The sequence below is a fragment of the Sylvia atricapilla genome, chromosome 23, assembly GCF_009819655.1.
Source record: "Sylvia atricapilla isolate bSylAtr1 chromosome 23, bSylAtr1.pri, whole genome shotgun sequence".
Lineage (NCBI taxonomy): Eukaryota > Metazoa > Chordata > Aves > Passeriformes > Sylviidae > Sylvia > Sylvia atricapilla.
The window spans coordinates 3,260,154-3,277,787 of record NC_089162.1 but is presented as its reverse complement, the minus strand read 5'-3'; the positions used below and the strand labels follow the sequence as shown (position 1 = coordinate 3,277,787).

General features: G+C 45.7%; 1 protein-coding gene across 4 annotated transcripts in view; it reads right to left on the bottom strand.

Annotated features, from left to right (window-relative positions):
* Positions 1-17,634, bottom strand: part of LOC136371081 (beta-galactosidase-1-like protein 2) — a 28,317-nt gene that overhangs the window by 4,561 nt on the left and 6,122 nt on the right. For 2 of the 4 annotated variants that reach the window (XM_066334918.1, XM_066334920.1), the window contains 14 exons: positions 17,249-17,317; positions 16,875-16,970; positions 15,361-15,469; positions 14,504-14,596; positions 11,896-11,977; positions 9,022-9,086; positions 6,295-6,379; positions 4,907-5,044; positions 3,779-3,859; positions 3,487-3,593; positions 2,974-3,120; positions 2,521-2,592; positions 1,657-1,735; positions 425-512 (listed from right to left, as the gene is read on the bottom strand). In XM_066334918.1, coding sequence (XP_066191015.1) covers positions 425-512; positions 1,657-1,735; positions 2,521-2,592; positions 2,974-3,120; positions 3,487-3,593; positions 3,779-3,859; positions 4,907-5,044; positions 6,295-6,379; positions 9,022-9,086; positions 11,896-11,977; positions 14,504-14,596; positions 15,361-15,469; positions 16,875-16,970; positions 17,249-17,317 — 1,311 coding nt within the window. Of the gene's footprint in view, positions 1-424; positions 513-1,656; positions 1,739-2,520; positions 2,593-2,973; positions 3,121-3,486; positions 3,594-3,778; positions 3,860-4,906; positions 5,045-6,294; positions 6,380-9,021; positions 9,087-11,895; positions 11,978-14,503; positions 14,597-15,360; positions 15,470-16,874; positions 16,971-17,248; positions 17,318-17,634 lie in introns of all 4 variants that reach the window. The other 2 variants (XM_066334917.1, XM_066334919.1) reach the window with 1 other exon arrangement.

Sequence of the window (17,634 nt, the reverse complement as noted above, 5' to 3'; positions counted from 1 at the left end):
TATCAGTAGCTTTCTAGAATTAATCCATCCCTTGCCAGGCTGAATTACTAAATATATCAGCCAGATTGGTAATTTCCAGAAAGACCCAAAATTTCCAACGTGTGGGTGTGAGGGGATCCTTCCCTTTGGGTAAGCCTGGCTTCTACCTCCCTGATCTAACCCTGCTGCAAGGAAATCTTTAAATCCTGCACACTGGGATTAGATTTCTCCCTTGTATGATTCTATGGATTAGCTGGCACCAGTTCCTGCACTGTTTCAGGCAAAAGTATCAGCAAGGAACTTATCAGTGCAAAAAAATCCATTTTTACCTCCGCTGTTACCTCATTTAGCTGCTCCCTGTTAGACACTGCACTGCTGGAAAACAGGTGGTTTCAAATGAGGAAGGAAAAAAAAGAAGAAAAAAATAAGTTAAAATGCCACAAACCTTTTCATGAAGGCGGGTTTCATCTCCAAACTGTAAATCTTGAAGTTCCTCAAGGGGGTTTTATTCAAGAAGACGTCACCAATTAAGCCTGCAAGAGAAATGGGGGTAATGAAGAGTTGAGGAACAGCCAAAGCTGATGGAGTTTTGCTATTTGAACATGAGGAACAGCAGGAGATGGAAAGCAGCCACGTTCTGCAGTGGAATTAGAGTCCATATGGTCCCATTGCTCATCCAGACTGAGTGGGGAGCATCACTGAACTTTGGCCTCTCCATTCTGCCCTTTCCCTCAGGGTCTCACAGCCCCTCCCAGCAGAACACACTGGGATGGGCTGGCACAGGCACAGGATTGCTGGGATTTACTGAGCTGACCATGTACAGATATATATATATTTTTTTTTTTTTAAGCAATCAATCACTTCTCTAACAGGCACAGCAAACATAACTGAGTCAAGGCTGGTGCTGGGCTTTTCATCCCAGGATTTTAATATAAATCATAACATAATAAGTCATTCACCTTTAGCACCCTTTTGTTCAAGTTGCTCTCCCTGAAGCAGGCAAAGCCTGGGTGCTAATGCAGCCTCCTGCTCACAGCACTGAGGCTGCCTAGGCTGCACCGAGGTTTATGCAACTTTTCTGCATTAAATAAAATCGATACAGTCACATGCCTAACTCCATTAATCTATTTTATAGAGCTTTTGCACAGAGTTCCCCACTAAAATAGAATCAACCCCTTTCCAGCTCCACCACTGTGTGTGATAGGCTTGAGCATTTCAGTCAATTCTGCTCAAGGGGATGCAGTTCCCTCTTCCTGACACTGTGTGAGCTTTTAAATGGTGTCATCCTCCAATATCAACCCCTCAAGGGAAAACACAGATTAAAAAAGGTATTTTCCTGCCTTCACTGTGAAGTAATATGCTCACAGAGCAAAAGAAAAGGAGCTGAGCATCACCTAGGAAACCCAGAGCAGAGCAAGATTCATTGACAGCCCTGGGTTTAGCTGTACCCTCATAAAATAAACCCTGGTGCAGGGCACTGAGCAGCCACTGCTTTTCCCCTGATCACTCCAGACAGGGGATGAGGATGATTTTTAACACATTCCCTCCCTCACCTCATTTCCCACCACCTCCCAGTCCTGACCAGCACCACGAGAGCTGTGCTGGGCTCTGAGCAAAGCACACAGAGTGCTCTGAGGGAGTCTCTGGGAGAATTTGGGAGCACAGAACCAAACCCACCTTTCCTCTGCTCGTTCAGGGCCAGCCCATAATTGACACGCCCACGGTTCTCCACCAGCAGCCTCAGCTGCCTGAAGCCCTGCTAAAAACAAACCAGGAGAGGCATCAGCTGCTCCAGTCCTGCAGCAGCCTCAGCAGAGCTGCTGAAAGGGGGGAAATGGCACCACAGCTGCACTTTATAAATTTACTTTAAAGTTCCCTACTGCAAACAGTGAGGAACTCACAGCCTTTGCACAGAAGATTTCTGGATTTATTTCTTTTTTTTTCCTTGTTGGATTTTTAATTCCCATTTTGGTATCATGCACATAGCCAGAAATGGAGTTTGACACAGGACAGGCTCGTGCCATAAACTGTCCCACAGGTCTTAAGAATAACCAATTCATCCACCCCCTCACCTGCTCCTACAGCCACCTCAGCTCTGCTGAAATGTGCTCAATCAATACAGTGTTCTTAGGGCCAGCTTCTGCCAGGGTAAAACTGCTCTCAGAGCTAAGGAGAGACATTCCCCCTCATTCAATTTGAGACCCAAAAGCCTCCAAAGCCCCACAGAAGCTGTTTTGTGCTAAGGAAGATGAAGCCTGCATGGATTTAGTCTGCAATAACAGGGTACAGGTACTTTGTGTTGTGGCTGTGGTAAGAGGGATGGCAAATTTCGTGCAGCTAGGACTACAATAACTTGAATTTTCTCCAAGGAAAAGCATTCAGACCCAAATTTTCAATCACAAAGGGCAACCTGGTGGTGAAATCCCACTCTCTGTGTCTGATTAGGGTACCAAGCTAGTCTGGGTTAGCAGGAGGTGCCTTTCTGAGACTTCTCCCTCCCTGGTGACCCTGTTGCCCACACTCTGAGCAGTCCTCAGTTACCTGTCCCTCAGGGATGGAGAGCTCCACGGTGTTGTAGTCCAGCTCCCCCACATACATGGTGTTAACAAACACCTGCAGAACAGAGCACAGCACACCAGAGCAACTGCTCATCACTGATGTCACCATCCCCTCACTCCAGCTGGATTTGGGGCAGGAAATTAATTGTCCCTGCTTGAAACTACAACTCATGTGTCCAAAATCTTGTCACTGTCAGCGCAGGTGGGAATAAAAAAAATCAAAATATTCTCAGAACATTCAACATCCTGACGTTTAAAGACGCTATAAGTTTTAGCAGAGTGGAACTGGAAATTTAATTAGAAGCGAGAAGGGTTTAGGGGCTTAGATGAGGAGTGGAAAGAGTGAATCACAGAATTAATGTACAATGTCATGTTTTCCCCCATATCCTGCCTCCACCCACGCTGAGGGAGCCCCTGAGGAGCCCTGTGGCCCTACCTGTGCCCGGTCCCGGACGTGGTCCCTGGTGTGCAGGTGTCCCCCCCCAAAAATGACAGTCTCATAGAGCACATATCCATAGGGCTGCCCAATGCTGTCGTTCAGCTGCAGATTCTCCATGTTCACAGGGAACTCGGACTTAATGGGCTGCAGGGGAGAAGCAAATGGAGCATCAGGAGTGGCCTCTCACATGGACACACCATGCAGAGGCAGCGCCTTTCTGGCAGGTGTTCCACTCTGCCACAGGTGAGAGCCTCCAGAGGGAAAATCCCCTCCTGCCCCTAAGGGAGATGCACCAAAAGACCAGAAAAAAGGAGCCAAGGACTTGCAAAACAGCAATTCCAAGAGAGCAGAAGTAGCAATGAAAAAAGTGAGATAAAAGACCTGCTGCTTTTGCACATATTTGGTAAAAAAAACCCCACCCCATAAAAGAAACATCTCCTCCTTCTGGGATAACAAGGCGGAGCTGATGCCTTTCAGGTGTCTGGGATGCATTAAAAGAGGTGTCACTACCTGTAAAAGTGCTGGCAACACATCCCAGAGAGAGATGTACTGGTGCAAGAGGATGGCACCATAGGAGGCCTTGCTTTCAATCATGGGAGGCAGAGGAAGGGGCTGGCCTGGGATGCGAAAAGAAAGATGGAACAATGATTTCAGACAAGGCAAATTCAAGCCCCCTCCAGACCTCCTTTGATCCTCCCATCCTTAATTCCCAACCAAGCAGAGCCCCAGCAGAAGGGGCAGTTTAGATAATTCCCTAATCTGACAGTGTGGGTGGAGCTGTGGTTGCTGGGTGTGTCATTACCAATGACCATGCTGAAGAGTTGTCTCAGCTTGAAGAATTTGGACGTGTAGTCCCCAGCCTCTGTCAGCACAGCATCGTAATCTGGAAAAGCAGAAGAGCAGCACGTGTTCTAAAAACATAAAGCAGCTCTGGGATGGCTTCGTGGCAAGAAATAAAAGCCCCAGGCACAATTTTCATGGCATTGTTTATAGTATGGAAATCTGCACACTTTAATCTGAGTGAACATCACTAAACAGCCACAAAATTCCTTAATTTAGAGAAGAGCCGTTCACACTTTCAGAGATTTAATTTGCACATATCCGGAATTTCACACAGGATAAAGGCAACAATTAACCATTTTAACCACGGGCTGTTGGGATGAAAAGAGATGTATGGTAAAATGTGAATTGGTAAAATTAAAAAATGGTATCTTGGATCACCACCTCTCTCGAGAGAAAAGAGATATCAATTCATCATCTGTGACACCTCTATTAACAATTCAGAATAAGGGAATTCCTCACTTCCTGGAATGGGTTGGTGTCCTGGGCTGTAGTTTAGGATGTATTCTATCACCATCTTCAGTTAATGGCCCATCAATGCCTTGTGCATGACTCACAGATAACTCCCTCTGGAGTTATCTCTCTTTAATGGGCCATCAAGGACCCACTGCATGACTCATCCCATTGGGAGATGCTCCGCCCACGGGGAGGAGCCAAGCGTTCTCACCTGGATATAAACTGGGATTTGGGACAGTACAAGGGATTCCCAGAGGACCAGAGCCACTAGATCTTTCTACAAGATCACTGCTTTAGGAAGACCACCTCGCCTGGACTGCTTCCATCACCCTGATCAGGTTGTATTCTGACTTTTCAGCCTTTTTCTGTATTATTGCATTTATTTATTTTTTTCCTTTTATTCTCATTAAATTGTATTTCTGACTCGGAGCCTCTCCAAGTGTGGTTTGTTGTTTTCAAACCACAACAGTTGGGAATTGGAAACACTCCTGTAAGCTCCCTTTTCGACAGGAATTGACTCCTGAGCTGTGTCCCACCTCATCTCTCCAGCACACTGTGGTTGTGCTGATCATTCTCAGTGCTGCTGGTTCCTGGCCCTGGCCCAGGGTAGTCAAGGCAGGGAAAATAAACTCACCATAACTGGTGACATCTGACTTGTACTCATCAGCTTCCAACGCCCCGTTCATGAAGCCAAAGTTGGTGCCTCCATGGAACATGTAGAGGTTGATGGATGCCCCTGTTTTGAGGATGCTTGCTACAGTGTTCACCATCTCTGTGAGACATTAATTAATTAAGGACTTCAGTTAAACTAGATATTGCTGAGGTAAGACAGATAAACTTCCCTTTGTTAACAGAAGCTGACTTTAAGGAACTGATAAATCAGGAGGTCTGTCAACTTATGTTTGTGTTTTCTGACGAATCAATAGACTCCAAGAATACAATGTGATCATAAATCAGACAGTCCTGGGAAAAAAGGATCCACGTGTCACCAACACTAAAAGGTTAAAAAGTCAAAGCGAGGAAGACCCATCTTACTTCATCATTTTGAGACCCCACCCCTTAAGAAGGCCCACCGACCCATTTCAAAGAACAAACTACGCATGCTTAATTGCTTTCTGGCTAATTACCATATGAATGGGGAATGGGACGGACCAGAGTGATGAATATGCATTTGTGTTTTGGGTATTCCATACTCCTGCACATAAAAGAACCCTGTGATCATCTGTGAATTGTGGTGTGTATTTGGGAGCTGCCCGGTGTGGTAATAAACATACACTTTCTAGCTTTAAACGTAATAACTTTAAATGTAATAACTAACTTTATTTAGACTAACTAATGTCTAACTTTAAATGCAATAAACACACACTTTCTAACTTCAAATGTAATAAACACACACTTTCTAACTTCAAACTGTTAGAGAGTCTTGGCCCGTCATAGTTGGATATCAGCATTAGATCAATACCCATATATTTTAAATAAATCATCTGCAAAACTGGATGATTTATTAAAATATAAAATATTTATATTTTTTTGGCGCTGCCTTTTTTGGCCACAGAGCACCAATCTGGGCCAGGAATTCCAATCAGACCCGCTCTGGTCACTGCTCTGTGCAATCACAGTGATTTGTGTGGGGATTTGCAGCTTGCCCTCAGGAAGGGGCAGCACATCTACTGATGCATTCATGCATTCAAATAATCCTTTCCTCCAGGTGAAAAAGGGTAAAGCTCGTGGCCACCAGCAGGAATTTTGCTTTTAAGGAGAAGAGTTGCAAGGGCTCCTCAGTGAGACTCCTAAACCGAACCCACTAATGACCCAATTACAAAGACAATTGCAGGAGGATGAGAGAGTCGTTAAAACAATCTTGGATAGCTCTGTTTTCACTGCTCTTTACGTGCCCTGGGGGTTTGGTTTTTTTAGTAGTAGCTTTCCAAATGAGCTTTTAAACCAGGGAGAAGGTGCTGAACTCACAAGGGGCTGAAATTCACCACAAAATGTTCTGCAAGAAGAGCGTTTGGTGCTCACCATCAGCATCGAAGACATAGTGAGGGCCTCCCCAGTTATCAAACCACCCAGTCCAATACTCCATCACCATCTTGGGCTGGTCTTTCTGTCAAGAGAAAAAACAAAAACGGGTTCAGGACAGTCTTGCAGTCACCAAATTTTTTTTTTTTTTTTTTTTTTTCTAGAGAAGAATTGTTCAAATCCAGTGTGGTGATGTGGTTTTACAGGAGTGTTTTCTTCTCAATTGGCACAGACAAAAAAGGAACTCTGGGCATGTGAGGAACAAGAAACTGTGGGCCAGCAATGCCCAGAAGAGGGAAGCAAAGCCTTGTGCCTGTTATAAATACATATTATAAAGTTGGCTTTTCAAAGATAGCAAAATGAATGCTATGTATAATACAGGAGGTTTTACTGTATTTTCTTTTATTATTAACAGTCTTAAAAATGTGATGAGTGTAGATTTTCTTTTTGAGTTGTAAAAACTTTTTTGTAACATGTAAAACCAGTCAAACCAGTTGACCAAACTGAATCAAACCCTCACCAGAAGATAAGGGGAGAGAATCCTCCCACATTGCTGCATTGAAACAAAAGCTACAAGAAGGAATTTATTGATCTCCTGGTGTCAGAAGAATAAGACACACGATGACTACCAGGCCCAACAAGAACTTTATCTAATAAAATGTTAATTTGGTACAATGGGACAAGTTTCAGGGGAAAGGGTGGGCCAAAAACCAAGGGAACATCTGAACTCAAAGGAATGTTTGAAAGATGCACATGTAAAAGGTTAATCATTAAAAGCAAAGAATTTGAAAAGTGAGTGTGATTTCTGGTGAGGCAGCTGGAAACTTTTGCTTTTTTATCTTCTAATTGTCTATTTTTTTATTTTTTATTAAACTTATAAATTCTTCTCAGCAAGTGAACCTCGTTTTTCACAGTGCCTCTGCTGCTCACAGAGCACAAAGCACAGGGCACACAATCAGGTGCCATCAAACACTTCTGGAGTGCTGCTGTTTGGGAGAGCTGCAGCAAAGGGCCAAACCAACTGCCAGTGTTTAGTTCCTGCTAGAAACACACATTTATAAATGTCTGCTTATCTGCCACTGCCAGCTGAGAGCTTGCAGGTGCAGGGCAGGCAGTGCCTGCCAAGGTACAGCAGCAGACCTGAGCTGCTTTAATGCCTTTTTAATGCTGCATATGGTGCTGGCAGGGAAGAATTTGCAGGAATTAGGTCTTCATTAAAGGCTCTGCACACAGAGCAGTTGCTTTCCATTTGTCAGTGCCTGCCAGCTCCCCGAGCTCCTGCAGCATCCCTCCTGTCCCCACGGCATGGGCAGGGCACTGTGTGCTCACCTGGCTGCCCCTTCAGCCTCCTGGGCTTTATTTCTGCCCTTTGTGTGTAACAAGGGGTTTGTCTGATGCCACAGCCTTGGCTGAGGTAAGTGGCATTAAAGAAACTCGTGTTTCATTAGGAGGAAAACAACTGCCTGTAATCATCTAAACGCTGCAGCTCTTGGAAATACATTTAATCAATCCATCTCCAGTGAAGCAGTCAGAGGAGGGATTTTAACACCTTCTGGAACAAAAACTCATAACAAGGAAAAATAAAAACAGCTTCATAACCCCTACAAACATTTCCTGTCTCGTAGTTAGTGTGGCAAAGAGGAGCTGCTTTTTTGGGGCCACATTGCACTCATGTGGAGGGGAAGGTGCCACCTTCTGTTCATTTGCAGGGTTTGGGGAATTTGGGAAGACCTAAAGGAGGTGAAAGCACTTTTCCCAGTAGAGGAAAAGAAAACAAAGGAAAGCTGTAGGACTGAACAGGCAGCTTGCCAGCAGGGCTTCCCTCCACAGCCAGGGGAGGGAGAGATGAGAAGAGAATTGATCAGGGCTGGGGGCAGATCCCAACTGCTCACATCGTTCATTTGGAGCAAGCAGAGCACAGGAAAAGAGGACAGAGGGTGTAAAGAGAGAGATAAGCTGCCACTAACCCCCAGACTTGCCATTCCCTCATCACAACCAGGACTCTTTCCCTGACACATTTCCAAGCGATTTTGGGGTGAATTTTTGGGCATTTTTGGGGGAATTTGGGGAGCTTCAAACCAGAATTTTTTGGGGGAAAGTCCTCACAAATTTCCAAGCGATTTTGGGGTGAATTTTTGGGCAGTTTTGGGGAATTTGGGAAGTTTCAAACCAGAATTTTTTTGGGGAAACTCCTCACACATTTCCAAGCGATTTTGGGGTGAATTTTTGGGCAGTTTTGGGGGGATTTGGAGAGATTCAATGTTCAGACCGAGTGTTCAATTCCCTCCTGACAGCACAGAGGGGTTAAAAACGCTCAAGGGACAGAATGAAACTTCATAAATGTGCCCTGAAGGAGGCCCTGGAGGTGAACAGCCCCCACAGTGCACAGACACAGCAGCAGCACATCAGCAGCCTGCAAAGAGCACCCACAGCATCAGGGGGAAGGAGTCTAGGACAGAGATGATGGAACTTCCAAGAGAGAGGTCTGACAGTTGTGCTCTGGGAATCAACACAAAGAAGTCTAACCCCTAACAGCTAAACACAGGGCACAGCTGGATGAAAACCCTTTTTAGAAGGTGATGGATAACAGGATACTTAAATCCTCCTTCCCTGATTGCAGAATGGATTTGGCCTAATGAGAAGAAAGATCCAAATCCCAAAGAGAGTAACAGTGCTTCACTTCCAGTGCTGGAAAATATGGATGAATAAAGTGTTGCTGCATCTTACCTGAACTGTGTCCAGGTATTTCAGCAGCCCAGGCTCCAGTTTCTGAAAGTTAACAGTGGCCAGTGCTAGTGGGAAAGGAAAAATGTATTAATTTAGACTCATCCAAAATGTCTAAGGGACCATCTCCTTAGGCCCAGCAGGAGGGAACTGCAACACCTTCTGAACCCCTAAAATAACCTCCTCAGAGATCTCCCATCAGCAGGAAGGAACTGCAACACCTTCTGAACCCCTAAAATAACCTCCTCAGAGATCTCCCATCAAAGCCTTCACTTGGCATGCAGAATCCAAGGGAACCACAGCAGACAGTGAATCCTCCCAGGCCATCTTTCAGCTCTAATGTGCAGAGATATTAGAGAGAGCATCAGAGCAGCTCCTGGGGAGTCAGCAGCTCTAATTTGAGCCTGTAAAGCACTTGGAGATCCTCACTTAAAAGGCACCACATAAAGGCAAACTTATTAGAAAGTCCTGTGTGGATGCCACACTGCTCTCCCAGGCTTTAGCTGCAGGAATCCCTTCCCAGGCAATACCCTACAGCTTGTCATGTCTGTGAGGGAGAGGAAAAGCAGCCACAGGACAGGAAAACCACAGAGAAGTGGAATGGGAAGAGTTTTCTGTGCTCCTGCCCATCCTCAGGCTCTGGAGTGGGAACATCTGCCTGCAGGACAGGGGACACTAATCTGGGATCACTGTCTCAGCCCCTGGCACTCATTGGAACCATTTTTGTATCTCCCAGCCCTCTGGGTATTTCTCCCAGACAAACTCTGCAAACACAGCAGCGATGATGTGATCTAGCATTAAAAATTGACTCCTAACAAGAGAGCTGCTATCAAACCCAGCCCCAGTTGTGTCAGGCAGAGCACTTCAAACAGAATATTTACAGAAGAAAAAGCACACTTCTCACTATTTATACCTTGATTTTAATAGGCTGACCTGTGTAGTGTGCTGAGCTGAGGAATTCAGCACAGAAAACACGAAAGGAGAACAAAACAAAAGGTGGATTTAGCACTGATGTAATGTGTTAGCTGGCAGCTCTGAAGGAGAACATGCCCAGCTGTGCTTTTCATGAAGATTAACAGCACACCATGGAAAAAAAGCAGCAGTCCCCAGAGCCTTATTTATCCTTCTCATGGGATGTTCTTCCCACAAGGCATCCCACCATGGTGCTCCAGCCTGGAGGGACAGCAGAGGCTTCCACAGAACCACCAGGCTGGAAGAGACCTCCAAAATCACTGAGTCCAGCCCAGCCCTGACATCTCAACTGAACCCTGGCCCTGAGTGCCACATCCAGCCTGTCCTTAAACACATCCAGGGGTGGTGACTCCACCACTCCCCGGGCAGATAATTCCCAGTATTTTAATATCCTTTCCATGAAAAACGTTTTCCTAATATCCAACCTGTATTTATTTCCCTTGGCTTTGCCACCCATGAGCTCCCAGAAAGGTTTTATCAGGTCAGATCAGCCTGGGATACTTGGAATCAGATTGGTTTGGGATGGAAGGGACTTTCAAGCTCATCCTAACCCCTGGAAGGGCAGGGACACCTTCGACTAGCCCAGGCTGATCCAAACCCTGCACAGCCTGGCCTTGGCCACTGCCAGGGATGGGGAATGATTGTTCCCTCTGCTTTAGCCCCTTCCTCACCACCCTGTTCTTCCACTTGGAGCCCTGGTTATCCCCACACCTCATCAGTGACACCTTGGCTCTAACAGACAGATTGTTGTGACATCCAAGAGACAAACTGGGATCAAAGAGCTCTCAGAAAAGATTCCAGAGGAGCTCTGAGGCTGCAAACATTCCCTCAGGAGAGGAGGGTGAGGCAGGGATTTCCACACCAGTCCTTCCCCTGACAGGCAGAGAGTGACTCTGTGTGGTCACAGCTGAAAACTGCTGCACACCCAAAAAAATCCAAAATTCAAGATCAACGTGCTGGTAAAAGTGATTAACTGATTCATCCAGTTAATGAATGTATCCCTCTCATACTGACATGGAAAAGCAAAAGGAGAGGAAAGTCTTTCCCTTTAATCACCTCCATGCATGAGATTGGGAATTTAACATTATTTATGACTGGGTGGTAACAGGACCTGCAAACACTGAATTTAGGGGGGCAGTCACACCTCGGGCAGCTGGCAGGAACACAGGAGAGAGCAGAGGCCAAGGACAGAGTAAATCCCAGCTGAAATTACTGAAATTCTGAGACTCAGTGCCCCAGGAAATCAGATTTAAGGCTCAGTGAAAGTCAAGCAGATGCACCTCCATTTCTTCAGAGGAAAAAGGAGGAAAAAATGTTAAGCAGCATTTAAAAAACTTACTAGAATTATAATTTATAAAAGGGAAATGGGCATCCTTCTGCACTCTACACATCCAACATCCTCCTTTACCCACCTAAGGCTTTACACCCCAAAATAAGGTTGCTGAGAAGATAATGCTGCTATAATGTAACATTCAAAATCAAGGTTTTAATGGACCTTTTTTTCTTTTTTTTTAATTGCAAAGCATCTACCTCAGGAATAAGTTACTACTGTTAGTAATTGCTGAGGAACTTGTTAAATGTATATTGAAATGGAGCAATAAGTAGCATTTTCAGCCTTGTAGTCTGGTGAAACATTAAGAAATGCTGGCTGCTGCCACCTCTTGACTCAGTGGGAAGTACAGATGCCTAACCCTTCACACACTTTGTGTTACACTTGATGTGGAAAATAAACCACTCTAAACCTCCCTGGGAAGGGTTCTGGGTTTGTCCTGGCTGCACCATCCAGCCAAGAGTCCCTCCTCCCACAGACTGAACACACTCAGAGGGTGAATTAAAGTCCTGTTTTCCCTCCAAAGCCACATTCCCCAGAGATCACAGCCCTCCCTCAGCTCTACAAGCACTCACCTCCTTCCACTAAGCCAAAGGACAGCCCATTCTTGTTGTCTGAGGTCATCAGCAGCTCCACAATCCCTCTGTTTAGCAGGGCCTGGGTTAAAAAGAGCAAAAGCCATTGTGTTAACAGAGTTTAGCATGTCCCAGGATATTAAAGCACTACAGCATCACCTTCTGTGGGGACAGCCTGCAACTGGCAGTGCCCTGTAACCAAATGTCATCCCTGTGACATCTCCCACTCCTCCTGAAACCTCCCTGCCAACTTTTCCCAGCTTAAAGACAACTGGAAAATCTCAGTTTGTTTCAGAAAGCTGGATTGGTTTCTCACAGATGCATCCAACTTCAGGATTTTAGCTTCTGAGATCAATGTAATAATGAGCTTCTCTCCTTTCATCAAAAGAGGAAAGAGGAAAGGAAAAACAGCTCAGGGTTCCTGCCAGTGGAAGCTGAAAAGAGGGAAGAGCTGATTTTCCAAGGAACACCATCACAGGACAGCTCAGGTATGAATGCTTTTCAACAATCAATGAATTTAGTGGTTCCTCAATATTACAGCACTAGGGGAAACAGCACTCCAAGGTTTTAAAATCCACCTGCACACACAAGGTTTATCCCATCAGGATTGTTCTCCTGCAGCTGATTCTTTACAGAACAGTGGCTGATGTTTGGAGGGGAGATCAGGAAACCTTAGCTGTTAATTAACCACTCATTTAACTGTACTTGCACTGGAAGTCACTCCTCCAGCTCCCAGGAGATCTGAGAACAAGGCTTCAGTCTCTTCAGTCTAAATTGCTAATTGTGAAATGTGAGAAAGCCCTTTGTTTATTGTCCCTGCCTGCACAAGGAGCAGACCTGGGCATGGCACAGTGTCTGCATCAGAGAAACATTGCAACACAGGCAAACCCAACCCAGGGCCAGGACAACCTGGTGACTTTATCAACCCACATTTATCCCTGAGCAGACACTGGATTCACACACAATTCAGCTGCTGAGGGAACTGCACTTTCTAACCAGTTTTACTAAGGCAACTCTTTTAAGCACTGCATTAATGCTGAGTTTCTTCCCCTCCTTTTGAGTGCCAATGCAAAATGGAGAACAGCAGAGCTGCCACACTGTAAATGCTCCCAGAGTGCAGCAGAGAGGCAGGAAAAGAAGCTCAGTTCTGTGTGGGAAGGGTCAATACATCCTTTCACTTTTAGGAAGGCAAAGGCATTGCACCCAAAAAGTGAGGTAAGCACAGGGATTTGAGGTTTGGTGTGAGTTGTGGGTGTTTTTAATGAGTTCGTAATTCCAGGAAGATGCATCTTGGTCATAGATGCTAGATGTGAATTAATCCCCTTGCCACAAACCAGAACAAAGACTCGGAGCCCCACCTCACATTAGATCCCTCTCCAGCTAAAAACGAAGCCCTGCAAATCCTGCTTCCCCACTTTTCCATCTCTAACCACTATTCTGTACTGCCTCAGATGCAAGCTGCACACGATCCCAGAATATGATGAAACAGCACTGCAAAAACACACCCCCAGGCCTGGCAGAGGGATCTGTCCTGACAAGTCTGAAGCAGCACCAGCTCCTTCCTCACTGAGCCATGAAAAGCAAGGGCAAGGCTGCAGGCTGCTCAGACCCCCAGAACCTCTGTGTCCCCTTCATTCAGAGCTCTGAAAACCACTTGCCTGGCATTATCCCTAATTTGTTTGTCTACACATCTCATATTTAACCCTGTAAGCAGAGTTAAATCATGGCACGAGACGAGGTGGGTGCAGGAGCTGGCACAGCCCTAAGGAGAATAGCACTCCTGCCATGGATTTGTTTGTTTGAGGAGCCTCTGGACACCCTGAGCAATGGGACAACCTGAGCCTCAGGCTGCTCAGGGTGCAGCTGGGGTATCCAAAAGGTTTCAGAAGGATCCCCATATCCTGTAGCAAGACTGGATGGGTGACCCCCCTGACGTGCAGCAAGACCTTTAAGCATTCAGGGAGAAGAAATTAAACAGCAAACCCTGTCTGTTGGAGACACACTGCAGATCTCATTATCTGCCTGCCCTGCATGGTGCTGGGGGCAAACAAACAGGTCAGAATGCTGTGAGATCCACCAGGATAATCCAGCCTCTCTGGGCACGGGCCAACTCCTCACCCCTGACTCAGAGCAGCCAGGGCACAGTTTAATCTCTTTTTGACAGGGGTAAGGGAGGCATTAGGCAAATTAACCTGCCTGATGCTGAGCCCCAGATTACACAAGGTTAGGGGCCTGCTGGGGAGCTGTTCCCATCAACTTTCCTCCAGGAAAGTCAGCAAAGGAAAACCTTTATCAAATATCATCTAGCAGAGGCAAAACAGGACCTGTAGGTGAGAGCTTCTCCAAGGCCAGCTCTGCAATACAAACACTCCCCAGCTCCCTATCACCCTCTTCTCTGGAAGACATAAGAACACAGATTTATAACACTGAGAGAGGATCATGTACCAACTCTTCCACTCCTGGAGGCAACATCCAAGGAAAATGCAGCTGGTGCTTTCAAGAGTCTCTCAAACCACACTCCAAAGTCATACAGAGAAAGGAAAACACTGTGAGGAAGGGGATTCATGGGAGAGATTGACAGAGAAACAAGTAAAAGTGCCACCATTACCATTTTGACATAGGTCATGTAGTTTGGGTCTTTGGCATAGGAACCGTATTCATTCTCCACCTGCACTGCAATGATGGGACCTCCTTTCTTGTACTGTGAGGGACAAAAAGGGACAAAGGTGGTGTTCACCCTCATTTCTCACCACAGGAGCCAAAATCACACCAGCTGGCAGGAAAGATGCACCAGTGTCAGATGGGCTCAGCCCCACCCTCCCATGCTCCCAAACTGACAGAGAGAAAACTGCAGCCTGTGCTCGTTCCTGGAGTAAATCTGTTATTTGTTTAAACATTTGCCTCAGCCTGCTGCTGTGACACACAGCCCACAGTGCCCTGTGCAGCCATCCCCACCCCTGCAGAGGGACAAGGATCAGGCTTTGTGGGTAATGGATTTGTGGAGAATTCTCCAAGCCTGACAGAAGGCTCACAGAGTCTTGTGTATCTAAACTTCGAGGTAAGAAATGCTGACTTAGAAAGGCCATGGGATAGGGCAGAGAGAGAGAAATAGAACCAGAATAAAGTTTCAAAGGATGGCCTTGCAAATAAGACTGGATATTTTGGAGAAACAGAACTATGAAAGATGCATTGTAGTAAGACCCACACGGGGTAATTTTAGATGATTGGCTTTAAAGCATTTTACAGCATTGTGTGGCAAATGCTGATAGGCCAAGAAACAATTATAATGTGTTGTAATTAGGAAATAAATTTGGTTTCTGGTTGTGATAGTGTAAATTATAACATCTGTGCTGTCTCAGCCTTCACATGAGACTGAAAACAGAATAAAAATGTTTAAAATGCCTCTCTGTTGCCCCATCTCTGGGTCAGAAAAGAGTATAAAGAGCATAATCTGACAGTGCTTGCCTGGAGAGGGACAACAACGTGCATCAGGTGATCAAAATAGGCGTCCACAGCCTCTGTGAAACCTTTGTAGGTCGTCCTCAGCTGCATCTCGGGGTCCTGCAGCAGCCAGCTGGGGAAAAGCAGGAGGGGGAATGTGTTAGAGACTCCTGTCCAGCCAAGCAGGGACATTTCACCCACTGGCACGGAGCCACAGCTGGGCAGGGGTGGGTGGTGTCACCTGGAGCCCACAGTGGGATTGTGTCACCCCAAAGCTGTGAGTGACACCACGTGTCCATCACTCACTGGTGAATAAATCCAGGCTCCAATTCCTCATCTCTGCCTCTTCTTTTGGTTCTGCATTTCAGGCCTAAACTAAACTCATTTCATCACCTCTACCAATGATATTTCAAGGGTTAATCTCATCACTCTAAAGTGAATTCCCTGCATTCCCAAGGGCACTCCACAGCCAAGTGCTCCTTCAAAAAAATCCCAATCCTTTCTCAAAACAAATATATCTGTAATTGTTCCCATTGTTTCTACTGCTGATTTACAAGGCTGGGTTCTGTGTGGAGTTAACAGAAAAAAGGGCAAATTGCTGAAGAGCAGAACAATATAATGCTGTAACAATTTAAGGGGAATGAGCCTGTATCTTCATTTTCTCTGCAAAATGAGGCTTTAACTAATATCCTTCCAAAGATCTGAAAGACTCAGTTCTTTGCTAAATGTGGCTCTGTGGACTTTAAAAAAAAAATCACCTTCTTTTTAGGAAAATGAGAATAGTATTGTTGCTCTTAATTAGAATTTTTTATCTGTCTGATAAAAAAAACAAACGTGGGTGATGTGACAACAACTGACAACAAATGCACTTCTCATCATCTCTAACGTGGAGGTGGCTTCTGGCTCTGGTCATGAGGAGCTCTGCTCTCAGGAGTGAGTCCCTGACACCTGAACTCTGATGCCAAAGGCAAGTGAAAAGTTAAAAAGAAAAAATATTCCCAAGTGTCTCCACTGAGGTTTGTGCTCTGTGCAGGTAAGGAAAACAAGTGGTAACCTGGCACTGGCTCCACTCAGGAACTAGGAAAGTCCCAGTGCTCCCAGAGCCTCCTCCAGCTCTGTTCCTCAGGGGAAAACACAACAGGAGGCTGGAAAAGTTGTGGGGTTTCATTACTGCCAGCCACAGAACGCAGATTTCTAGCAGGACTTTTAAAATGGAGCTGAGATGAAGCAAATTCTTACATCAAACTGCAAATCTTGTTCATGTTAAACACAGTCAAGGTGCAACAGCAAGACCAGTTCCCCCAGTTCTATTTTCTTGCTGTAACCATTACACCATAAAACAATTATTTTTGTTTTAAACACTCATAAAAAATAGAAAAGCTCCATAAGATAATGAGCATTCACCTGCTTTGGGGACACAAAAAATAAATATCCCCATCAAGCAAAGGAATTCCTTTGAAAGAGCCTCGACTGTGTGATCAGGAGTTTGGGATTTGTTTGTCCCTGATGCTTCCCTGGACTGAAATTTCCACACTCACCTGGGCAGACCCCCGAGGTCCCACTCTGAGCAGATGTAAGGTCCAGGGCGCAGAATCACCCAGAGTCCATTTTTAGCTGCCAGGGAAAGGAAGGCCCTGGGGGTGCAGACAGAGGAATTATTGTCTGCCTGCAGCAGCCCCACTCCTAATAATCCACCACTGAATTTGGGTACCAAAGCAGAAGGGAATTGATGAAGAACTATACTGGATTGGTGCTAAACTGATTAAATCCCCAGGACTGCAGAAGGGAAGGGAAGGAAGGAGTCCCCATTGCCTGATGGAGGCACATCTGGAAATACTTTTCACCCAAACACCACACACCCCCTCCCCTCCAACCAGGAGTGTTTCACACCAGAGCTGTCTGTGCCACATACCTCAGATCCAGGTTTTTACTGAAGTCAAACTTCCCTCTCTCCTTTTCGTGCAGGTTCCATGGCACGTACCTGAAAGGCAGAGTGAGGGGAAGGGTGGGAAGGATTTGAGTGCAGGTGAAGGATGAAATCTGGGATGTCCAAAGAAAAACTGAGGCCCCTCTATGATACAGACTGTCACCTGGCCAGAGTGTAATGAGTCCAGTGAAGATCTATTAGCTCCTCAGGGTTGACCTGCAACCTCCCAGAGTGGCTTAATAATATTGCAAGACCTCTCCTTAGGTGTGTTTTGTGAAGCAAAAGGATTTAATAAATGAGAAGGTAACGAACAATACAGAAACAAAAAGCAAAAGCTGAGCACAGGGGTCAGAAAAGCCTCTGACATGTTG